The sequence below is a fragment of the Hyla sarda genome, chromosome 8 (assembly GCF_029499605.1).
Source record: "Hyla sarda isolate aHylSar1 chromosome 8, aHylSar1.hap1, whole genome shotgun sequence".
In the NCBI taxonomy this organism is placed as follows: Eukaryota; Metazoa; Chordata; class Amphibia; order Anura; family Hylidae; genus Hyla; species Hyla sarda.
Window position 1 is genome coordinate 38,927,672 of NC_079196.1, and position 26,556 is coordinate 38,954,227.

The 26,556-nt window shown below is 45.1% G+C and overlaps 1 protein-coding gene across 9 annotated transcripts in view; it reads right to left on the reverse strand.

The window, feature by feature from the left end:
* CCDC148 (coiled-coil domain containing 148) overlaps positions 1-26,556 on the reverse strand; it is a 250,848-nt gene that overhangs the window by 66,773 nt on the left and 157,519 nt on the right. For all 9 annotated transcript variants that reach the window (XM_056535045.1, XM_056535041.1, XM_056535046.1 and 6 more), the window contains 3 exons: positions 25,926-26,089; positions 22,713-22,808; positions 22,453-22,631 (listed from right to left, as the gene is read on the reverse strand). In XM_056535045.1, the coding sequence (XP_056391020.1) occupies positions 22,453-22,631; positions 22,713-22,808; positions 25,926-26,089 (439 nt within the window). The remainder of the gene's footprint in view (positions 1-22,452; positions 22,632-22,712; positions 22,809-25,925; positions 26,090-26,556) is intronic.

The window sequence follows — 26,556 nt, forward strand, 5'->3', positions numbered from 1 at the left end:
TTACCTCCCTAATCTCCCGCTGCCTCTCTGGTGTGGCTCGTGGTACAGGTAATATTTCAGAAAATATTACGTTGGAGGTCCTTGCCTTAAGCTTGCGGCTTAAGTCCCTGAAATCATTTTTAAGGACACTAACATGCAAGTAGAAGGACACCTAGGAAATAGTGATCATAATTGTCACGATTCGGCTTACGGGTTGTGGATCCGCTGTGTCAGCGAGGGATTGGCGTGGACCGTGCTAGTGGACCGGTTCTAAGAGGCTACTGGTTTTCACCAGAGCCCGCCGCAAAGCGGGATGGTCTTGCTGCGGTGGTAGCAACCAGGTCGTATCCACTAGCAACGGCTCAACCTCGCTGACTGCTGAGAAGGCGTGGGACAGAAGGACAAGGCAGAGGCAAGGTCAGACGTAGCAGAAGGTCGGGGGCAGGCGGCAAGGTTCGTAGTCAGGATGGATAGCAGAAGTTCAGGTACACAGGCTTTGGACACACTAAACGCTTTCACTGGCACAAGGCAACAAGATCCGGCAAGGGAGTGCAAGGGAGGAGATCAGATATAGCCAGGGAGCAGGTGGAAGCCAATTAAGCTAATTGGGCCAGGCACCAATCATTGGTGCACTGGCCCTTTAAGTCTCAGAGAGCTGGCGCGCGCGCGCCCTAGAGAGCGGAGCCGCGCGCGCCAGCACATGACAGCAGGGGACCGGGACGGGTAAGTGACCTGGGATGCGATTCGCGAGCGGGCGCGTCCCGCTGTGCGAATCGCATCCCCGACGGCCATGACAGTGCAGCGCTCCCGGTCAGCGGGACTGACCGGGGAGCTGCAGGGAGAAAGACGCCGTGAGCGCTCCGGGGAGGAGCGGGGACCCGGAGCGCTAGGCGTAACAGTACCCCCCCCCTTAGGTCTCCCCTTTTTTTTGTCCGGTGACTGCCTCCCCTGGGATGAGGACACCGGGAAAGAATGGATGGTTTCCTCAACGGCAGGCAGTACAGCAGGAGTTGGAATGGGGAGGGAGGGCAGAGGGTGAAGCTTGGCACGGGGCAGGGAGACACAAGGACGGGAGCCATGAGGAGGCACAGAGGCTTGCCTGACGGGACTGGGAGGGAGGGAGAGGCACTTCCTGTGGCAGGCAGAGTCCCAGTACTTGATCTCCCCGGTGGTCCAATCAAGGGTGGGCGAATGAAGCCGGAGCCATGGCAGACCGAGGAGGACCTCAGAGGTACAGTTGGGGAGAACGAAGAGCTCAATCCTTTCGTGGTGGGGTCCAATACGCATCAGGAGGGGTTCTGTGCGGTAACGCACGGTGCAATCCAGTCTGACTCCATTGACCGCGGAAATGTAGAGCGGCTTGACGAGACGGGTCACCGGGATGCTGAATTTATTCACAAACGACTCCAAAATAAAATTTCCAGAGGCACCAGAGTCCAAGCAGGCCACGGCTGAGAGGGAGGAGTTGGCTGAAGGAGAAATCCGCACGGGCACCGTGAGACGTGGAGAAGCAGACTTAGAGCCAAGAGACGCCACACCCACGTGAGCTGGGTGCGTGCGTGCGTTTCCCAGGCGTGGAGGACGGATAGGGCAATCCACCAAGAAATGCTCGGTACTGGCACAGTACAGACAGAGATTTTCTTCTCTACGGCGATTCCTCTCTTCCTGGGTCAGGCGAGACCGATCCACTTGCATGGCCTCCTCGGCGGGAGGCCCAGGCGTAGACTGCAAAGGATGCTGTGGGAGAGGTGCCCAGAGATCTAAGTCTTTTTCCTGGCGGAGCTCTTGGTGTCGCTCAGAAAAACGCATGTCAATGCGGGTAGCCAAATGGATGAGTTCTTGGAGGTTGGCAGGAATCTCTCGTGCGGCCAGCACATCCTTGATGCGACTGGATAGGCCTTTTTTAAAGGTCGCGCAGAGAGCCTCGTTATTCCATGATAACTCGGAAGCAAGAGTACGAAATTGGATGGCGTACTCGCCCACTGAAGAATTACCCTGGACCAGGTTCAACAGGGCAGTCTCGGCAGAAGAAGCTCGGGCTGGCTCCTCGAAGACACTCCGGACTTCAGCGAAGAAGGACTGGACTGTGGCTGTGGCAGGATCATTGCGGTCCCAGAGCGGTGTGGCCCAAGACAAGGCCTTTCCTGAAAGAAGGCTCACTACGAACGCCACCTTAGACCGTTCTGTAGGAAACAAGTCCGACAACATCTCCATATGCAGGGAACACTGAGACAAAAATCCACGGCAGAGTTTAGAGTCCCCATCAAATTTGTCCGGCAGGGACAAGCAGAGGTTAGGAGCGGCCACTCGCTGCGGAGGAGGTGCAGGAGCTGGCGGAGGAGATGGTTGCTGCTGTAGCAGAGGCAGAAGTTGCTGTAACATGGCGGTCAACTGCGACAGCTGCTGTCCTTGTTGGGCAATCTGCTGCGATTGCTGAGCGACCACCGTGGGAAGATCAGCGAGACTTGGCAGCGGCACCTCAGCGGGATCCATGGCCGGATCTACTGTCACGATTCGGCTTACGGGTTGTGGATCCGCTGTGTCAGCGAGGGATTGGCGTGGACCGTGCTAGTGGACCGGTTCTAAGAGGCTACTGGTTTTCACCAGAGCCCGCCGCAAAGCGGGATGGTCTTGCTGCGGTGGTAGCAACCAGGTCGTATCCACTAGCAACGGCTCAACCTCGCTGACTGCTGAGAAGGCGTGGGACAGAAGGACAAGGCAGAGGCAAGGTCAGACGTAGCAGAAGGTCGGGGGCAGGCGGCAAGGTTCGTAGTCAGGATGGATAGCAGAAGTTCAGGTACACAGGCTTTGGACACACTAAACGCTTTCACTGGCACAAGGCAACAAGATCCGGCAAGGGAGTGCAAGGGAGGAGATCAGATATAGCCAGGGAGCAGGTGGAAGCCAATTAAGCTAATTGGGCCAGGCACCAATCATTGGTGCACTGGCCCTTTAAGTCTCAGAGAGCTGGCGCGCGCGCGCGCCCTAGAGAGCGGAGCCGCGCGCGCCAGCACATGACAGCAGGGGACCGGGACGGGTAAGTGACCTGGGATGCGATTCGCGAGCGGGCGCGTCCCGCTGTGCGAATCGCATCCCCGACGGCCATGACAGTGCAGCGCTCCCGGTCAGCGGGACTGACCGGGGAGCTGCAGGGAGAAAGACGCCGTGAGCGCTCCGGGGAGGAGCGGGGACCCGGAGCGCTAGGCGTAACAATAATATAATACATTATAACTTGTTCTTCAATAAGGGAATCTTGCGAGGGGCCACAAAAATAGTGAACTTTGGGAAGGCAAAGTTTGACCAACTCAGAGAAGCCCTTAAACGGGTACTCCGACGCTTAGACATCTTATCCCCTATTCAAAGGATAGGGGATAAGATGCCTGATCGCGGGGGTCCCGCCGCTGGGGACCCCCATGATCTTGCACGCAGCACCCCAGTTAAAATCAGTCCCCGTAGCATGCTCGCTCCGGATCTGATTACCGGCGACCACAGGGCCGGCAGCGTGTGACGTCACGCATCCGCCCCCGTGTGACGTCACGCTGCGCCCATCAATGCAAGCCTATGGGAGGGGAAGTGACAGCTGTCACGCCCCCTCCCATAGGCTTGCATTGACAACTGACGTGAAAAAGGACTTGGGAGTATTAGTTAACAGTAAATTTAGCTTTAGTGACCAGTGTCGGGCAGCTGCTGCCAAGACAAATAAAATCATGGGGTGCATCAATAGGGGCATAGATGCCCACAACAAGGAAATAATTCTACCGCTGTACAAATCACTAGTCAGACCACACATAGAATACTGTGTACAGTACTGGGCACCAGTGTACAAGAAATATATAGTGGAGCTGGAGAGGGTTCAAAGACGGGCAACCAGGGTAATACGGGTAATGGGAGGACTACAGTACCCAGCAAGATTATCAGAATTAGGGTTATTTAGTTTAGAAAAAAGAAGGCTTAGGGGAGACCTAATAACTATGTATAAATATATCAGGGGACCGTACAGAGATCTCTCCCATGATCTATTTATACCCAGGACTGTATCTATAACAATCCTCTACATTTAGAGGAAAGAAGGTTTCTACACCAGGTTTCTTTACTGTAAGAGCAGTGAGACTGTGGAATTCTCTCCCGAGGAGGTGGTCATGGTGAACTCTGTAAAAGAGTTCAAAAAGGGTCTGGATGCATTTTTGGACAATAATAACATCACTGGTTATGTATACTAGATTTATAGGGACAGAACGTTGATCCAGGGATTTATTCTGACTCCCATATTTGAAGTCAGCAAGGAATTTTTACCTTGAGTATGTTTTTTTTTGCCTTCCTCTGGATCAACTCAACTCAGTAGGGACTCATTAGGGTTATAGGTTGAACTTGATGGACTCTGGTCTTTTTTCCACCTTATGAACTATGTTACTCTGTAGGGCCGGACTGGCCTAGTGGGATGCCAGGAAAATTACGATTGCCCAGGGGACTGGATGGGGCCGACCCGTGTGCGGCCACCCGGTGGCCGCTCACTCACACAAAGTGCTGACATTAAGTCAGGACCTTGTGTGAAGCGACCGCAGAGTGGCGGAGCTAAGAGCTGTAGGATCCCAGCCCCTCCACTCACCCCAGTACTGCGCATTCGGAGGCCGCACATAACGTCTGTCACTTCGCCGGCAGAGCGATGACGTTATATAATTGGGCCGCCGGCACCATGACATAGACATTTTTCATTTTATTTTGGTATTTAGGTCCTTTTTTGGTACAAATACACACACAATAGTTCCTAGCTGTTCGCTATCTATGAGAATTGGTTGAACCAGTGATTTGAGCTGTGAAATCTGTTTTACAAGGTAGGGTGGTGCCCCGGTCAGGACTCGGGAGATGTTAGTTCCCGTTCACATGGTGCGATTTGCCTTCGATGTCTACACCGGTTCATTCTGACGTACACATCGACATTACATATATATTTTTAATATGTCTGGTTATATATTGGGCTATGTCTCTGGAGTATATATCTATTCAAACTCATTTTATATTTCGATGTGCATATATATATATCTTTTTTATCAATTTACTTATGCTGCTTGTCAGTTTTATATCATTGTATTTGTGTATTTATAACTATGTATTTTATAATTATGTATTTTTCATAATTATGTACACCTTTCTAGATATACTTGTGTAACCCTTCAGGTACTAATTGACCCTGAAGGGGTTAATGTGTGTATATATAGTCTGCTGTGAACTCACCTTCTCATGCCTGATGAAGCAGCTGTGCTGTGAAACGCGTTGCATTATAGGTGAATAAACATTTTATCTTGTTACCTGGTGGTATCCCGTCTATACCTTGGATTTCTACTGTTTGCTTTGCTATAGACGTCTTGTGTGGCCTGGATGCAGACTGGAAGCAGGAAGGTGAGTTTTCTTTTGTTGTTCTCATAGAGAAGAAAGGGGAGTAGATGGGCTAGGGGAAGATTGCCTGCTTATCTACCTAAGGGGCTGCTATTACTACTACTAAAGGGAACTGCTGCTGTTACTACATAAAGGGGTCTCCTGCTACACTACTACCTTTATGATACTACTGCTGTTACTACATAAAGGGGTCTCCTGCATAGGCGTGCGCACGGGGTGTGCCGGGTGTGCCCAGGCACACCCTAATCCAGTGGCGTTGCGACCCGGGTGCGGGGGGTGCGGCCCACACCGGGTGACACCAACCTAATGGGGTGACACCAAGATGCTCCGCAGCACCCCCCATCTGTGCCCGACCGTCCTTCACCAGCCCAGACCACCGCAACCCCCACCCACCCCCCCGCGCTGTGCAGTGCGCCTGTCCGTCAGGCGCACCGCACAGTGCTGCCTCCTGCTCCTTTTTGTGCCCCGCCCCGCTCCGCTCTGGCTCATTTCAGTTGGTCCGTGATTTGTATTTCCACGCATCACTGCCGTCACATGACCATCAGGACGTCACGCTGTATTCATGGACGCTGGCCCCAGAGCGTGACGTGACGTGTCACGTGACGGTACGCGGCTCGCTGGATTACCACGCTGAGTGAGGGAATGTTATTTCAACCTGCCTATATATATATATATATATATATATATATATGGAAATCAGAGGCTTGGGTCAGGGAGGAAAGAAAGCATGACCTTGGCCGAGCTCGTGGAACGACTGTCCCGGATACGGGACCGTCATTCCACGAGCTCGGCCGAGCTCATGCTTTCTTTCCTCCCTGACCCGAGCCTCTGATTTCCATGTACCTCTTGGAATAAACACACATCTTCTACAGCATGAAACCGGGTGAGTGCGTCTTTTGGACCCTCTTTGAATCTCAGATTAAGATGAGTGTTGTACCGTTGCACAATTTCCGGATTCTGTTAAGGATCCTTCCAGATGCCAGCCTCACAAAGGAAGCAGATTTTTTTGTCAGAGAAGTCTGTCTGCAGTTCTTGTTAGTATTCATACACTGGCATAAGGAGCTTGGCACATAGCAAAGAATCTGGCACAAAGTGGTAGCCAAGCCATATGTACTGGCAGCTTTATTTCAGCTGAACAGCAATATTGCAATTGTAACGAATTGCAAATATCTTCCAATATGACAATTCATGCCTTTCTTGGCTAAGTATAAGATACAATTCATATGTACAATAAAGGCAAGAGGAATGTGCGGATTATTTTTACAGAGGATGGTTGGGCACAGGAGTTTGTGGAACTCATCAGCCAACGGCTGGAATAATATGCCTGGGGGAGGTACAGATGGTATGTTGTGACCACCTACTACGTAGTCACAGTCATCTTAGCACAAATCTTTTTTTCTTTTAAAGCAACATTGGCATGCACAGAAAAGAGGTCAACAAACTGGCCCCTTGTTTTGGGGCTTTTGTTATTATATGAGCATGATGCAGTGGTCCCAGGCCCTTCCTATAGTGAGAGATGGTCATAAACCACATTCAACTCAAAGAAATAATAGAAGCTAAGGGAAAATGGTTCCGAATAACAATGCCTTAAATCCAGGAGACTGCTGGGTTGGGAAGGGTTCAGCGTGAAGGGCCAGGACACTACAGAGGAAGGGCCCACCCATTTGACCATCCACCTATGTCTCTTTCCAACTTGCTGGAAAAAGAGGCAACTACAATAACATTTCCAGCGAGCAGTGCTGCCCCCTCTTCTTTTCAGATGAGCTACCTGAACATATGTGACGTCTTTCTGCCAGACAGCAGTTGTGGTTCTGGTATAGCAGTCATCCAAAGAAATATGCCAGGGACCTAGGAGTCAAAGATGGGGACCCCTGGTATAGTGGCTGATGTAGTCATAGGGTTAGGCACACTACGGAATTTCCAAGCGGAATTCAGTTTTGAAATTCTGCTCGGAAATTCTGATGCAGCAGAGTGCTATTGCAAACAATGGGATTCCGCTGCCCATTACTCACTACGCAATATATTCCGCTGTTAAAAGAATCGATTTGTCTATTCTTTAAGCAGAATCTGCTATGCAGACATTACCGTCTATGGAAACGGCAACGTCCATGTCAGTCCTAGCCCAATGGATCCAGCCGCACTCGGAAGCTTTGTCGTCCGAAGCTTTGTAAGTGTGCACCCGGCCTTACAGCATAACCGTATTTTCGCCATATAAGATGCTCCCGCATATAAGACGCACCCAATTTTAAAGGAGGAAAATCTAGAAAAAAATGATTCTGAACCAAATACAATGTAAAGTATAGGACAGTGATCTTCAACCTGCGGACCTCCAGATGTTGCAAAACTACAACTCCCAGCATGCCCGGACAGCCGTTGGCTGTCCGGGCATGCCAGGAGTTGTAGTTTTGCAATATCTGGAGGTCCGCAGGTTGAAGACCACTGGTATAGGAGGTAATACTCACGTGTCCCCGCCCGTCACTGCTGCCCGGTATCCTCGCTCTCCGTCGCCGCCATCACGTCGCTACGCACGCCGCTCCTATTGGATGACGGGACGGCGTGCGTGACGACGTGATGACGACAAAGGAGAGCGCCGGCCATGCAGGGGATCCCGGCACTGAGCAGACACCAAGGAGGCAGGTAAGGTTCCTCCCGGTGTCCTGTAAGCTGTTCGGGACACCGCGATTTCACCGCGGCGGTCCAGAACAGCCCTACTGAGCAGCCAGGTTAGTGTCACTTTCGCTTCAGACGCAGCGGTCAGCTTTGATCGCCGCGTCTGAAGGGTTAGTACAGGGCATCATCGCGATCGGTGATGTCCTGTATTAGCCACGGGTCCCGGCCGTTGATGGCCCGCAGGGACCGCCGGGATAGGACAGGATTTTAATGTGTATTTGCCGGATAAGACGCACCAACTTTTCCCCCCCAGTTTTGGGGAAGAAAAAGTGCGTCTTATACGGCGAAAAATACGGTAATCAGGCCTTGCCTTGTCACAGATGTCTTACATAAAAATCTAACTTTTTATGCCCTTAAACAGGAGTGTGAGTGCCAAGACTGCAACGTGTAAACCTGGACCAAGAACCCCAGTGACAATAATGCAAAGACTTTCTACAGTATATACTGTTCTTTGCAACTGACGCTTCATGGTGATTTAATAACCTAGTGATATATCGCCTATTCTTTGACTTCCCTTCAATGATGATTATAAAAAAAGATAATAAGGCTTTTTCTTCCTTAACCGATGCAGAACTGGTAATTGAATTTCTGATGTTAAATTATCATTTCCTATAATGCTCTTGTATTAGCCGTAATGCTCTAATTCATAGTAAGTGAAATGGAAACAAGTTTTTTTTCTTCGTTCGGGATGATTGTGGATTACTCAAATACAATTCTGGCTAATCCTTTTGCAGTTACTGTACTGGGAAATTAAATATTATTTTAGCAAAGTAATAAATGTAAGATACCGTAGTACCATAGAAGGAGAACAAATAAAAATAATGTCTTGCTAGTCACAGACACTGCTAATTCCTCTTTGCTCAAAGGAATTAAACTATAAACCAGAACTGTCCGTCTTTCTCGATGTGGTAGGTGGCGAGGTAGATAAGTTCCAGAAATCTCAATGAAAATGTAAATATTGTATTTTTATGTCTCCGAGTGTTTTCATAGCGAGGGCTGCTTTCCCATTTTAAGTATGCATTAGCAAGTAAAATATTCTAAAAATTATTTTACTCTGAGGACTCTAGGACACCTTTAGAGGTGCATACACAATTTTTGAAACTCAACATCTTACCTATAATCTAATAGTTGTTAACCTTTTTTTGTTACATAAATACAGTGTATCCCTCAAGTTACAATATTAATTGGTTCCAGGACGGCCATTGTATGCTGAAACAATTGTATGTTGAGACCAGAACTCTATGGAAACCTGGTAAATGCTTCTAAAACCACCAAAATGTCATCCAAAAATAGGAAGAAGTGAGGATTAAAGAAAAATAAGTAGATCACTAATACAGATAAAGCAAATCCTTACATATAAAAGTAATAAAGATCTGCTGGGAGCTGTAAATCACTGTCTATGTAGAGAACAGGAGCTTCTTCAGGGTCCTGTACAGTACACAGTGTCCTAAAAAAGTAACATGGAGCCGCCCTCACCTGATGTCCAAAGGAGCAGCTAACTCTGGCACAGGCTACCAGACAGCCAGTCAGTGCATGCACTTCAGTAATACAGGTAAAGAGTACAGAACATGTAATACCTCCCTGTACTGTAGGGGGCGCTACCAGACACCAGTCAGTTCATGCACTTCAGTAATACAGGTAAGGAGTACAGAACATGTAATACCTCCCTGTACTGTAGGGGCGCTACCAGACACCAGTCAGTGCATGCACTTCAGTAATACAGGTTAAAGAGTAGTACAGAACATGTCATAACCCCTGTACTGTAGGGGGCGCTACCAGACACCAGTCAGTGCATGCACTTCAGTAATACAGGTAAAGAGTAGTACAGAACATGTAATACCTCCCTGTACTGTATGGGGGTGCTACCAGACAGCCAATCAGTGCATATACTTCAGTGACACAGGTAAAGAGTAGTACAGAACATGTAATACCTCCCTGTACTGTAGGGGGCACTACCAGACACCAGTCAGTGCATACACTTCAGTAATACAGGTAAAGAGTAGTACAGAACATGTAATAACCCCTGTACTGTAGGGGGCGCTACCAGACACCAGTCAGTGTATGCACTTCAGTAACACAGGTAAAGAGTAGTACAGAACATGTAATACCTCCCTGTACTGCAGGGGGTGCTACCAGACACCAGTCAGTGCATGCACTTCAGTAATACAGGTAAAGAGTAGTACAGAACATGTAATACCTCCCTGTACTGTAGGGGGCACTACCAGACACCAGTCAGTGCAGACACTTCAGTAATACAGGTAAAGAGTAGTACAGAACATGTAATAACCCCTGTACTGTAGGGGGCGCTACCAGACACCAGTCAGTGCATGCACTTCAGTAATACAGGTAAAGAGTAGTACAGAACATGTAATACCTCCCTGTACTGTATGGGGGCGCTACCAGACAGCCAGTCAGTGCATGCACTTCAGTAATACAGGTAAAGAGTAGTACAGAACATGTAATACCTCCCTGTACTGCAGGGGGTGCTACCAGACACCAGTCAGTGCATGCACTTCAGTAATACAGGTAAAGAGTAGTACAGAACATGTAATACCTCCCTGTACTGTAGGGGGCGCTACCAGACACCAGTCAGTGCATACACTTCAGTAATACAGGTTAAAGAGTAGTACAGAACATGTAATAACCCCTGTACTGTAGGGGGCACTACCAGACACCAGTCAGTGCATGCACTTCAGTAATACAGGTAAAGAGTAGTACAGAACATGTAATACCTCCCTGTACTGCAGGGGGTGCTACCAGACACCAGTCAGTGCATACACTTCAGTAATACAGGAGTTTTACCAGTAAAATGCCCATTCTGATTGGTCAGTTCTTCCGGCCATTGCCACATTTCACAGATCTGGACTGTCTGTAGGATTGTATGTTGAGTCTGGTTTCAAGTTACATTGGTCCAGAAAAGACCATTGTATGTTGAAACTATTATATGTTGAGGCCATTGTAAGGGATCACTGTATAGGGAGGGATACAGCAGAGAAATATAACATAATGTGACTTTAGTAATTAAAAGGGTACTCCAGTGAAAAACTATATATTTTTTTTAATCAACTGGTGCCAGAAAGTTAAACAGATTTGTAAATTACTTCTATTTAACAATCTTAATCCTTCCACTACTTTCAACTGCTGTATACTACAGAGGAAGTTCTTTTCTTTTTGAATTTATTTTCTGTCTGACAACAGTGCTATCTGCTGGAGAGGTTTTCTATGGGGATTTGCTCCTTCTCTGGGCACTTCCTGAAATGGACAGAGGTTTCAGCAGAGAGCACTGTGGTCAGACAGAAAAAGAAATAAAAAAAGAAAAGAACTTCTGCTGTGGTATACAGCAACTGATAAGTACTGGAAGGATTAAGATTGTTAAAAAGAAGTAATTACAAATCTGTTTAACTTTCTGCACCAGTTGATTTCCACTGGAGTACCACTATAAGTGCCATACAGTAATGAACATACTTACAAAGGATCTGTGCTTGTGTTGGTAGTAAGTGGCCGTGTCCTGTGTCCCCTATCATGTTGCTGGCTTGTTTTAGGAAACTAACTACTTCCTGTTTATGTGGCCTCCGTCAGACTACAATCCCCAGGATATTGTTTCAAGGTGGGAAATGACTTATTTCCCTCCCACACATCTGTCACCCCACCTCTTGCAGCACAACTATGCCCCCAAATAACTTGTCCGACATAACATGACACACAAACTGTGAATCTGTGTGATGATGAATGCACACACATGTTGGCAGGTAACGTCATCAGGGGACCGGCTTCACACACAACAGACAAAGCAGTCTAGTCCCCTTTTAGCACCTGACTTGTGATGTATTGTCTTTGGCCGCATAGCAAGCTGGAAAAGATCTGATACAACAGTAATTTTGTAGGCTGCACAAAAATGAACTTCTGAGGAAAAGAAAGACAAAGAAATTCGATACCAGCCACCAAATACAGGTAAATGAAGTATATTAGTGACTAGTCTAACTTTGCTGCCTCTGTTTCACAAATAACCACAACTCCCAGAATACCCCGTTAAAATGATAGATTTAACAGTGGAATCACCGTGCATTTACTGCACCATGGTGTATATGGACCTAGCTTATCAAACAAGACCAACACATGTATTTTGCCTCCGTTTACATGCAGATATGACATAAAGATATAGCGACATTACCAAGGAATCCATGACAATATATTTCAACAATAGAGTAGTCTTTGTCCCCACATTAGTATTATCTGATTGAATGGCCTTTAAATGCTCATAGCATAACATAATAAAGTATTACTCTTAAAGGGGTGGAAAACTATTTTTTTTATTTATCAACTGGTGCCAGAAAGTTAAACAAGTTTGTAAATTACTTCTATTTAAAAATCTTAATCCTTCCAGTACTTATCAGCTGCTGTAAGCTCCAAAGGAAGTTCTTTTTTTTTAAAGGAATTTCTTTCTAGTCTAACCACAGTGCTCTCTGCTGCCACTTCTGTTTGTATCAGGAACTGTCCACAGCAGGAGCAAATCCCTATAGCAAACCTATCCTGCTCTGCACAGTTCCTGACATGGACAGAGGTGTCAGCAGAGAGCACTGTGGTCAGACTGGAAAGAAATTCAAAAAGAAAAGAACTTCCTCTGGAGCATACAGCAGCTGATAAGAACTGAAGTAAGATTTTTAAATAGAAGTAATTTTCAAATCTGTAAAAAAAAAAAAAAATGTTTTCCACCAGAGTACCCCTTTTAAGTCTTCTAATGAAAAAAGAGCAGTGTTTTCCAAGCAGTGCACCACCAGCTGTTGCAAAACTACAACTCCCAGCCTTTGGCAGTTCAGCAGGAATTGTAGTTTTGCTACAGCTGGAGGCACACTGATTTGAAAACACTGGCATAGAGAGCATGTAAATAATAGACGTGTGGAGAGTGGGCTTAGGCTGCATTGTTTCTGGCTTGGGAAGGGGGTAGCTTTCTGCAACAGAAACCTTCCTCCACTCTAATACCTGAACTAGAGACAAGGAAAGGCAAACCCCACCTGTTCTCTATTCAAATGTGGAGAAAACTAGTAGGTGACATAATACTATTTCTCTTCCAAATATCGACAGTGATGACAAGCGTGCAATAGTCTTTATAGACAAATAGGTGAAAAAGAGGGATTATGTTGGATAACCTGTTAAAGTGTAAATCCAAAGCTACTGTCCCACCCGATCTGCAGAGAGAGATGCAGCTGGCGCTGGGCAGTGCACTTGCCATGACAACAGTACGACACCCACTGAGTTTCATGCACGAGTTCCATTCCTCAAAAAAGGGCTTGTGCAAGGAACTCGTTGGGCGTCACTCACTCTGTATTTTTATGTCTCCAAGTGTTTTAATAGCAAGGGCGGTTGTTCAATTTTAAAGGGATATTCCAGGCAAAAACATCCTATCCCCTATGCAATGGATAGGGGAGAAGATGTCTCATCTCCCTGCAGCAGCCACATTCTATGCGAGGCTGCGTCTCCAGTTTCGGAAACCTCCAGGTTTCCAGGACTGGAGACGTGCTGTAACACCACGCCTCCTTGTGACGTCATTCCACGTCCCCTCCATTCATGTCTATGGGAGGGGGCGTAACAGCTATCACGCCCCCTCCCATAGACATGAATGGAGGGGGCATGATGTAACGTTACCGAACGTGGACCCCCCGCGATCAGACATCTTATCCCCTATCCTTTGGATAGGCGATAAGATATTTTTGCCCAGAATACCTCTTTAAACTGTTTCGAACGCTGGAGCCGGCGCCGGGAGCTCGTGGTGTCATAGCCCAGCCCCCTCATGACATCACGCCCTGCTCCCTCAATGCAAGTCTATGGGTGGGAGCGTGATGGCTGTTCCAAATGCTGAGCAGCAGAGTACCCCTTTAAGTATGCATTGAACAGTGAAATACCATTCTAAAAAGGATAAAATTCTTAGACTCTAGGACACTTTTAGAAAAAGTACATACATTTTAAAAACTCAGTGTCTTACCCATAGTCTAATAGTTGTTGGTGTACCTGCCATTTGCAAAAACGTTTAATATTAAATAGATAATAACCTTATATAATATATTTGTAAAATATATTGGTTAAAAAATGTTTATATTTTGGTGTGAAAAATGCTGTCTTGTCCCTGCAGCTATTGCATGTGTGTCTCGGCTGGGACAAAATACAGGAGGTGTGGGCAGCACAAGCAGATCTCCGTGCAGGCTCCTGTCTTGACAATCAGCCTCCTGTGTGAGCCGGGGGCATCTCACTGAGGCTCAGTGTACAGAGTCCTGCTTGTCCTCAGTGTACAGAGCCCTGCTTGTCCTAGTGTACAGAGCCCTGCTTGTCCTCAGTGTACAGACCCTACTTGTCCTCAGTGTACAGAGCCCTGCTTGTCCTCAGTGTACAGAGCCCTGCTTGTCCTCAGTGTACAGAGACCTGCTTGTCCTCAGTGTACAGACCCTACTTGTCCTCAGTGTACAGAGCCCTGCTTGTCCTCAGTGTACAGAGCCCTGCTTGTCCTCAGTGTACAGACCCTACTTGTCCTCAGTGTACAGACCCCTGCTTGTCCTCAGTGTACAGAGCCCCGCTTGTCCTCAGTGTATAGAGCCCTGCTTGTCCTCAGTGTACAGACCCTGCTTGTCCTCAGTGTACAGAGCCCTGCTTGTCCTCAGTGTACAGACCCTACTTGTCCTCAGTGTACAGAGCCCTGCTTGTCCTCAGTGTACAGAGCCCTGCTTGTCCTCAGTGTACAGACCCCTGCTTGTCCTCAGTGTACAGACCCTACTTGTCCTGAGTGTACAGACCCCTGCTTGTCCTCAGTGTACAGAGCCCCGCTTGTCCTCAGTGTACACAGCCCTGCTTGTCCTCAGTGTACAGACCTTACTTGTCCTCAGTGTACAGACCCCTGCTTGTCCTCAGTGTACAGAGACCCGCTTGTCCTCAGTGTACAGAGCCCTGCTTGTCCTCAGTGTACAGACCCTGCTTGTCCTCAGTGTACAGAGCCCTGCTTGTCCTCAGTCTACAGACCCTACTTGTCCTCAGTGTACAGAGCCCTGCTTGTCCTCAGTGTACAGAGCCCTGCTTGTCCTCAGTGTACAGACCCCTGCTTGTCCTCAGTGTACAGACCCTACTTGTCCTGAGTGTACAGACCCCTGCTTGTCCTCAGTGTACAGAGCCCCACTTGTCCTCAGTGTACACAGCCCTGCTTGTCCTCAGTGTACAGACCCTGCTTGTCCTCAGTGTACAGACCCTTCTTGTCCTCAGTGTACAGACCCTGCTTGTCCTCAGTGTACAGACCCCTGCTTGTCCTCAGTGTACAGAGCCCTGCTTGTCCCAGCCACACTTCCTGTATTTTGTCTCTGCAATAGCTGCAGGAACGAGACATAATTTTTTACTCATAAATATACAAATTTTGTAACCAATGTTTATTACAAATACACATATATGCTATTATCTACATTATATAAAGGATTTTTGTAAATTACAGTGTCCATTTAATGTTTTTTGTTTAATACTTATAATTAATTATTTATGGCATTTTAAACCCTAACTTCCTGGTCACTTTGCTGTTTTTAGGTGATCTGTTTTCCAATACTTAAAGGGGTACTCCGGTGCTTACACATCTTATCCCCTATCCAAAGGATAAGGGATAAGATGCCTGATCGCGGGAGTCCTGCAGCTGGGGACACCCGTGATCATGCACGCGGCACCCCATTTCTAATCAGTCTCCGGAGCGTGTTCGCTCCGGGACTGATTACGGTCGACCGCAGGGCCGGAGGCTTGTGACGTCACGCCCCCGCGTGACGCCACTCTCCGCCCCTCAATGCAAGCCTACAGGAGGGGACGTGATCGCTATTAACCCTTTAGATTGCCGCTGTCAAAGTTGACAGCGGCATCTAAAGGGACATTTAAACCATCCCTGGTGGTCCAGTGGGGTGGATCGCCCCACTGCAGAGCGATCGCGGGGGGCGATCCACTGCTGAGGTAGCCGGAGGGCTTACCTCACGTCCTATGCCGACTCCTGCGCTGAGAATGATAAAGCCTGGCAGGACCAGACTTTATCAATCGAGTGCAGAGCACCAGATCAATGTGGTTTTATGAAACCACATTGATCTGTATGAGGAATCTAATGATTCCTCCTAAAAGTCCCCTGAGGGGACTAAAAGTGTAAAAAATTAAAATTTTAGTTTAAAACACCCATTAACACCTTCCCTATTAAAAGTTTAAATCAACCCCCTTTTTCCAAATTCCATATAAAAAATATGTAACCATAATAAAAATAAACATATGTGGTATCGCCGCATACGTTAATGTCCGAACTATAAAAATATATAATTAATTAAACCGCACAGTCAATGGCGTACGCGCAAAAAAGAATCCAAAATAGTGTATTTTTGGTCACTTTTTATATCATGAAAAAATGAATAAAAAGCGACCAAAAAATCTGATCAATACAAAAATAGTACCGCTAAAACCTTCAGATCACGGCGCAAAAAATGAGACCTCATACCATCCTATACATGTAAAAATAAAAAGCTAGGGGTCAGAAGATGACAATTTTAAACATATTTTTCGTGCATGTAGGTATGATTTTTTCCAGAAGTAAAACGAAATCAAACCTACCAAACCTAGGGTATCATTTTAATTGTATGGACCAACAGAATAAAGATAAGGTGTCATTTTTACCGAAAAATTTACTGCGTAGGAACAGAAGCCATCAAAAGTTACAAAATGTCGTTTTTTCTTCAATTTTGTCGCACAATGATTTTTTTTTTCCGTGTCGCTGTAGATTTTTGGGTAAAATGACTGATGTCATTACAAAGTAGAATTGGTGGTGCAAATAAAAAGCCATCATAAGGATTTTTAGGTTCAAAATTGAAAGGGTTATTATTTTTAAAATGTGAGGAGGAAAAAATGAAAGTGCAAAAACGGAAAAAGGTCCTTAAGGGGCTAAAGCCCCTGTTATTAATTGTGAGCATTCCCGTCTCCGTCCTCTCATGTCCCTTAATCCCGCTGGCTCCTGCCTCTGCTGCACGAAAGAGCTCATTTGCTTGTTAGCGACGGGGCTCTTTCTAATGAGATCACCGATCGGGGTAAATAAAACATTGTTCGCCCACACTATAACCCTGTGTATGAGGTTTGGTGCGGGTAAACAAGCTGTTAGATTTGCTTTAAATACCTATTCCCCCTGCATTGATGTTTTGGAAAACATATATATCCCATTACAAAGAAATAAATCATAATCCCTCTTTTGTCAGTTGTAGATGTATATTTGATGGAGTGCAGACAGAAATCTGTAACCTGCATATTTTGGGCCTTTTTATTCATTTTCAATCCCTCTGCTGCTTTTTGTAAATGTACATTTTCTCTCTGCTGCTTAGTTAAGCCCCATTTACATCACATAAGTCATAAGTTAAAAGACAGCAGTACTGTTTAAAACTTCAAATGCCTCTTGAAATGACTTTATCATATGATAAGAATATTTCTTTTTATGGGTTGATTTAAAGGGGTACTCCCGTGGAAAACTTTTTTTATTTTTTTTAAATCAACTGGTGCCAGAAAGTTAAACAGATTTGTAAGTCACTTCTATTAAAAAATCTTAATCCTTCCAGTACTTTTTAGGGGCTGTATACTAAAGAGAAATCCAAGAAAGAAATGCATTTCCTCTGATGTCATGACCACAGTGCTCTCTGCTGACCTCTGCTGTCCATTTTAGGAACTGTCCAGAGCAGGAGAAAATCCCCATAGCAAACATATGCTGCTCTGGACAGTTCCTAAAATGGACAGCAGAGGTCAGCAGAGAGCACTGTGGTCATGACATCAGAGGAAATGCATTTCTTTTTTGGATTTCTCTTTACTATACAGCCCCTAAAAAGTACTGGAAGGATTAAGATTTTTTAATAGAAGTGATTTACAAATCTGTTTAACTTTCTGGCACCAGTTGATAAAAAAAAAAAAAAAAAAGCTTTCCACGGGAGTACCCCTTTAACCAATTGCAAGTTACATTTCTCAGTAAGAAGTAGCTGTCCTGGAGAGATCACAGCAGTGGCAGGGTAGCAGTCCTGAGGTGTAGTCACACACTGTGGCTAAATCAAATTTTTTTACGCAGCCAAGAAATTAGTTGGGAAACACAGCTCTTATTTATTCTTACTGCTTTATATACAAGTAAGAACAGGCATGAGAAGTATAAAGAATTAGAATGCACATTACTATATGTGCAAATATGAAGGGAAAGATAGGTGGGGAACATGCACTGGTCACAATCTCACTCTTCTTTCTGTGTTCTCTTAAAGGGGTACTCTGCCCCTAGACATCTTATCTCCTATCCAAAGGACAAGGGATAAGATGTCTGATGGCGGGGGTCCCGCCACTGGGGATCTCCCTGCTGCACCCAGTGTTCGTTTAGAGCGCTGGGTGCAGCGCCGGAGGCTCATGACGTCACGACCACGCCCCCTATATGCAAGTCTATGGGAGGGGGCGTGACGGACGTCACGCCCCCTCCCATAGACTTGCATTGAGGGGGCGTGGTCGTGATGTCATGAGCCTCCGCCCCGCATTGCCAATCAATGCACTGAATGTCTGGGGTGCCACAGCCGGGACCCCAGGACCCCCGCGATCAGACATCTTATGTCATATGCTTATCCTTAGGGGATAAGATGTCTAGGGGTGCAGTAACTTAAAGGGGTACTCCTTCTCTCCTCATTTTCTATCCGACTTGACAGAGCTGCTGTCTCCATCAAGTTACTACAGCCAGGAGAAAGCTCTGGCTGCAGACAGCAGCTCTCTCAAGTCAGATAAGAGATGGGGAGAGAAGGAGTCTGCAGAAAGGCTCAGGCCCCTGCTCACTGCAGTGTCTTTTCACTGTTAGGAAGTTACATCTCTAAAGGAGAGGTATGTATGCTGTGTCAAAACCATACGTGTGTTTGATTAGCCCGTGGCTAATAGCGCGTGGCACTGATCGCGGTGCCGCATGCTATTAACCCTTTAGACGCAGCGTTCAAAGTTGAACGCCGCGTCTAAAGTGAAAGTAAAAATGTTGCCGGTTAGCTCAGGGGGCTGTTCGGGATCGCCGCTACGAAATCGCGGCATCCCGAACAGCTGTAAGACGCGAGGAGGGTCTCCTACCTTGCCTCCTGGTGTCTGATTGCCGAATGACTGCTCAGTTCCTGAGATCCAGGCATGAGCAGTCAAGCGGCAGAATCATCGATCAATGGTTTCTTATGAGAAACCACTGAACAATGTAAGAGATCAGGGCATGCAGTTTTATAGCCACTAGAGGGGTCTATAACACTCCAAAAAAAAAAAAAGTGAAAAGTGAATAAAGATAATTTAACCCCTTCCCTAATAAAAGTTTGAATCACCCCCCTTTTCCCATTTAAAAAAAAAGTGTAAATAAAAATAAACATATGTGGTATCGCCACATGCGTAAATGTCCAAATTATAAAAATATATTGTTAATTAAACCACACGGTCAATGGCGTGCGCGCAAATTTTAAACGAGCAATTTTAAACGCATACATTTTCCTGCATGTAGTTATGATTTTTCACAGAAGTACAACAAAATCAAACCTATATAAGTAGGGGATCATTTTAATCGTATGGACCTACAGAATAATGATAAGGTGTAATTTTTACTGAAAAATGTACTGCGTAGAAACGGAAGCCCCCAAAAGTTACAAAATGACGTTTTTTCTTCAATTTTGTTGCACAATGATTTTTTTCTTCCGTTGTGACGTAGATTTTTGGGTAAAATGACTAATTAGAATTGGTGGCGCAAAAAATAAGCCATCATATGGATTTTTAGGTGCAAAATTGAAAGGGTAGGAGGAAAAAACGGAAGTGCAAAAATGGAAAAACGATGAATACTTAAGGGGTTAAGTTGTAATCCACTGATTTTGGCAACACACATGATATGGAAGGGTTTTATGAACTGCATCTTTTTGTGAAAAGGTGCAAAAAAGCCACTGAAAATTCTCTAAAACTACACCAGCCTAGACTTAGCTTAGCTTTTTGGTGTATGTGAAGAGAGAAATTTCAGAAAATGTGACCTGCACAAAATGTATAAAATGCTCTGCGACCATTTAATAAATGTGGTGCTCTTACACATTACCAGCACACAAAACAAGGTGTAGAAAAATGCTTCACTTACACTACAATGATAAATGCTTCACTTACACCTACAATGATAAATGCTTCACTTACACCTACAATGATAAATGCTTCACTTACACCTACAATGATAAATGCTTCACTTACACCTACAATGATAAATGCTTCACTTACACCTACAATGATAAATGCCGGCCTATGTATATATGTTGTGTGATATCCCAGTGCAGGACATTGTCCTGCACTACACTTAGGCCCTGTCAGGTTGAGTCCCTCAGTGACCTGGGGCTCTCCTGCAGTGTCTCCCCTGCTGTTACTATACTGTCATTTATTGTAATAGAATTGTCGACAGTGCATTCATGTAAAGTTAGTCTAAAGGACCTGTGAGAGGTCATCTAAAGGACCTGTGAAATCTCACATGCTATGTTTATGATGTCACATGTTACCAGAGGGCACCAGCTTAACACATAACCCGCAGCTTGACCAATGGGCTTTGGCTTAGCCCCCCTCTATATAAGGGGCGGCCATTAAAATTCTCTCTCTTGTACCATCATCACTTTATTAAGACCAGCAAACACCAGAGATCTCAGTGCTAGTGTCCAGCACCTGGGAGGCCTCAAATCTACAGGCATTCCAGTAAGTCCAAGTCTATGTCTGCTGTCACTACTATCTACAGTCTAGTCAAGCCTCAAGTCAATTATCTAAAGTCTATTACAAGTCTAATTGGTCCCAGCAAGCTGCGAGGTCCTTCTGTGTTCCTGGCCAGCTCTCTGGGATTCTGGCCTAGCTGTAAAGATAATAACATCTATCTGACCTCAGTAAAGCCTTTGTTAAACCATAACTTGGTTGTGAACTCTCCTTTCACTTCCTAGCCATCCAGTACCCAAAAACTACTCTGGCGTCACGAACATTAGGGGTTAACAACACCTTGCCCCTGGGGTTAATCACGGAGAAGGAAAGGAAGTTCCGGCTCCCAAGGCTGGGTAAAATTTCAAGTTTATTTCTTCATATAAAAATCCAGTGCACGAGCAACAATAAAAACATAGAAAAAGAGCAAGACAAAACGCACCAACGCGTTTCGACTTAACGCTAAGTCTTAATCAAGGTTGCCATGATTAAGACTTAGCGTTAGCGTTGGTGCGTTTTGTGTTGCTCTTTTTCTATGTTTTTATTGTTGCTCGTGCACTGGATTTTTATATGAAGAAATAAACTTGAAATTTTACCTAGCCTTGGGAGCCGGAACTTCCTTTCCTTCTCCGTGATTACTCCACCTGAGGACTTGGCCTCAGAGATTCATCCGAAGCTCCCGCTGGTTCAGGTGTATTGTGCCACGATTCCTTGCATCTTGGATACGACTGGGTAAGCTGATATACCTTCTTTTTCTATTGCCCTTGGGTTAATACCATCTTGCCTCCTCCACCTACACCGCTACACCCTGTGGTCCCGCCATCACCGTGGGTCACCACAGTTGTATATGATCGTAATGTGTATACATTTGTATGTAATATGTATGTATGTGTTTGTTTAATGTGAATAAATGGATGTATATAATTGTTTATCTTAACAAAACATTAACCTTTCAAATATACAATACATAGATAAATCAGTACTGCAGACCTTTGCAGAATCTATTTTTTTTTTATTTTTTTTTTTGTATTTCTGCATTTCCAGGGCAACGACCACAAGACTCTTTGTCTAGGCGGGTACCATTACTTTATAGCTACATATACTAAAATGGTCAGAGGAAATACATTTTCCATATAGAGTACATTGCATCTCCATCCCATACAAGACTATTTGATAAAAGCATCTTAAAACAGGTGAAGACTGCACAAGGCAAATAAAACATATCACATGCAGCTTTAAGATGGAAAACATGCAAGACTAGAGGTAAAGGATGAAGAAACAAGAACATTTGTGCACTGAGAAAGCCTAAAGGGGTACTCCGCCACTAGACATCTTATCCCCGGGGTCCCGCTGCTGGGGACCCCCTGGATCTACCATGCAGCCCCCACCTGTAGCGGCTTCCGATACCGCTGGAGGTCCTCAGGCTGAGTCCATCTCGACCACCGGGACGGAAGATCGTGACGTCACCACTCCGCCTCTGTGTGACGTCACACCCCGCCCCTCAATGCAAGTCTATGGGAGGGGGCGTGAAGCCGCTACAGGTGGGTGCTGCATGGTAGATCCAGGGGGTCCCCAGCAGCGGGACCCCGGCAATCTGAAATCTTATGCCCTATCCTTTGGATAGGGGATAAGATGTCTAGGGGCGGAGTACCCCTTTAAGAGGCAGCTGTTGTGTTATAGGCTGCCATATCCTACCTGTCTATATCTTTGCATTCACGCTCAAGTTCCTCCATCTTGGACTGGTATAAGCCAACAAACTTCTGGTATTCAGCTAAAATTGATGTTTTTAGCTCAGGATATGGACAATATAGCTCCAGGAGAACTGCAGGCACTTCACCGAACTGACATGTTATTTCTTCTAAATCAACACATTCCTGGAAGAAAATGGTTCTGCAGCTGAAATATCTGGTATTTTCTCTGCTCATTATTTTAAGCAACGGTGACCACTAACTTACCTGAATGTCACAGGCCAAAAGTTCACTCTCTAAGGCACGCCGCTCCAGAAGGAGTTTCTCAATTAATGCTGTTTGTTGACTCTTAACAGATTCAACCTAAAAATATATGTATTTCAAGGGAGAAACCATTGACATTATAAACAATGTAGTCAGTAATAATCAGAGAACAGAATAAAACTCATATATGGAAAATATGGTGACCCCCAATAGCCTGGCTTGCTCTTTGTCAGTGGTTTCCCTGCCTTTTAGCCCCTCAGTCTGCCCCTAAATGTGCCCTTCCTTCTCTTCTTACCCTACGGTGCCTCTGGGTGCCTTATTAAAGATGCTGTTGGCCTGCAACACCTGTGACCTACCTTCAGCACAAAGACTGTGACCTGGAGTGCAGTCCAGAAGACAGAGACGCCTCCTTGTCCTCGGGGCCTCCGGTCACAAGAAGCCTACGGTCCTGACATCATGGGGGCCCCTCCTGTCTGGCCAGAAGCTCCGTTCTCCATCCTCCCTGCAATGACAGATCTACCTGGTGGATGGAGGACGGCCATCTCTAAGTTCTGGGAACAGCTTCTTCTACCCTGCAGGGAGCCTCATAAGTTAACCCTTCAGCTGCCTTCCCTTCACTCGTACCCTTTGTTAACCCTTTAGTTGCTGTCCCTTCGCTCTTAACCTGTTAACCCTATAGATGCTGTCCCTTCACTTTTACCCTCTGTTAACCCTGCAGGTGCTGTTTCTTAGCTCTTACCCGCTGTTAACCCTGCAGGTGCTGCCCCTTCGCTCTTACCCTCTGTTAACCTTTCAGGTCACAGTGTTGTTTTATTTGCTCTTACCCTCTGTTAACCCTTCAGGGGTATGCTGAGGGAAATCTTTCCTTTATATTCAGCTAAAGTAACCCTTCAGGTGCTGTCTATTCTCTTTTCCACCTGTTCCTCCCGTTAACCCTTCCCTGGTCCCCTAATCCTGTTTATTTATGTGATTTAATTGATTTATTAAAGCAATAATCAACCAACTAATCAATTTTACAAATAATCGTTAGTTCTGGCCCTAAAATCAAGGTTCAATACAAATAACAAGATAGCAGCCATCTTTAATCACTTCTGAAACTTTCACAAAGAGTTCATACTTTCTGCAATAGATTATATAAGGCGCTATAATTTATTGTTACTCTAACAACTGAATATTTTCTCCTTACTGAAAAATGCTTTATATGGCAGTATATCAGTGTCCACATGCAGAGACACAGCGCTATGATCACAGCGCTTCTTCCTGCTGAGATACAACACCGTATTATGTGTTCCATTTTCTCTTAGATCGAGCAGGATTTTTAGAGTTGCTCATGTAGCCGACAGTGAAAACATGGTAGTATTTCACCTTTTGATCTTTCATTTTCTATGAACTTTACAATTAATAATATCTTATATTCTTGCACATTATCCATCTTCTTTTTGTTTGAAGATAAATTTTTATTTTAAAGAACATCTGACATTACTTTCTTCTGTATGTATTCAGTTAAATTAAGGTGTTATTTTGCTTTAAAAAAACTGTATTCAATAAGTGGGGGGTGGGGGGGGGGAGTCTAACTCCCAGCATTCCCATCATTCCACAGTTTAAAGGGATTTGGGTGCTCATGGGGGCACTGCAGCCTCTTCAATGTTTACTCACAATCAGATTTGCACCTCTATTCTTTCAGTAGTTGTGGTACAAAGTACAGAGGCTTTGTCCCATTCAAATGAACGAGGCCCTTTCAAACAGCTGATTGACAGAGGTGCCATGAGCCAGAGCCCATTCAATTTAACATTGATGGATTGTCTTGACTATAGGCAGTCAATTAAAAAAAAAAAAGATTGAAAAAACCTTTAGGACACTATATTTAACCCCTTCATGACCCATAGTGGACAGATATGTCATGGGCCAGGTGAGTATGGTGCTGGCTCGGGATCAGTGCTCACTCCATACCCAGCAGGTGCCAGCTGCTATCTGCAGATGGCACCCACTGGTAATGACAGACATCAGAGATCACTTTTATGCTGGTCATTTAACATTTTAGATGATCTGGTTAATAGTGAAATCAAAACTGTCGTATAGTGTGTGGTTGGTGGTCTAGTGGTCCAATTGGCACCCCTGTAATGCTACAGCCTGGGTGCCAACTGGTTGTCATGACAGCCCAAGGCCTCTGCTAGGCCTCAGTGGCTGCTGCAAAAAAAAAATCTGCTTATACAGTCTCCCAAAATCCCTCCCCCAATAAAAAATCTAATGAGAAACCCCCCCCCCCCTTTTCCAAAGTAAAAAGAAAAAAAATGGAAACAAAACAAAAGTAAACATATTTGGTATCGCTGTATACACATTTGTCTGAACTATTAAATTATCACATTCCTGTAGTCTGTTATCATAGTGACACATAGGTCTGCATAGAGGATGTATACACTGCACACTGTATTAGGGTTCATTCCAATATGTTTCTGTTTCCTTTTGTTGGGCAGAATATTTTAGTCTGCTGGGGTGACCTAATGGATCCATAAAATGGCCAATAGGATCCATCATGTTTTCTTAGGATCTGTTACAAAGAGATCCGTCTAGACAGTAATGTTCTGGTGATGAGGCAGGCCATGACTTTAGCCTGAACAGAGCATTTATAAACAGGTTTTATTTATTTATTTCAAGTGTTAAGGGACGTTCATGCAAAGTGAAATGCTGCAGAATCGGGAAGCCCCATACACATTAGATGGATGGACAATCCCACTGAAATAAGTAAGTTTGCCCCGCTTAAATCTAATGTGTAAAGCCAGCTTTATGACTTGTCTACAAGAGAAATGTGCTTCGATGTGTGAAGAAGAACAACAACAAGGTGGTTGGAAATAATTGCAGAAGTCATACGGTAATTACTGAGAACTTTAAAGACCTAAAGATAGAATATTGTGGAGAAATGCTATTCATACAGTCAACAGGATCTAAAATGAAGATGATAACATAATACAGGAAAATAATAATAGAATGAAACATTTAAGATTAATGGGGGAAAAACAGACACCTTTGGAGCACCAGACATCTTATCATCACAGTCGAGAAGACTATAACACTTCTTTTAAGAAGGCAATCTAACAGTAATTTTTATACTTTTGCTACATTTCTGCATCAATTCAATTTACTCAGCTCAATAACTATGCAGGGTAATAAGAGAAAATGACATAAGTGTATTTGATGAAATAGAAATAAAACACTAACCTGCTTCATTATATTCATTGGATCAAAGTCATTTTCCATTTGGGACTTGTGGAAAGAGTGATGTTGTAGTTGACAAATCCTGTGTTTTAAATCGTCCCTCAGCTGCCAGATGGGATGTATTGTGCATGCTTTATACTCATCTCGCTCCTCCGATAATTGCTGTTCTGCTTCCAAACAGAAAGTTTTATCACTTAATGGCAAGTGAAAAATTAAGCCCTTGACTGCCAGCGGGAACGCCGATGCGGGGAAGAGCGCAGCTTAGAGGCTCCTCAGGGACAGTCGAGGTTAAGCAAGTTAAATTCTTCAATCCTTTTTATCTGTCTATACAGCTTCTCTTATTTTTAGTGTATGTTTTAGTTTTCTTATCAGATACTTTCAACACATAGAGCATCCTTTTCATATTGGAAAACAGATACTTATAGAAAATAGATATAACTTTTAAGAGAATGAAAAAACTTTGGGTGCAGGAGAGAAGTTCTAATTTTCTGAAAGAAAGTATGTAAAGTGTACCTCCAATTGTAGGGCAAAAACTTGCAATACTCCTTATTGCAAAAAAATGCCTCTCGCTTCACTTATCAGACTCTTTATCCCTGACCACTGGTCTGTTTCTTATAATTAACTGATAAAACTA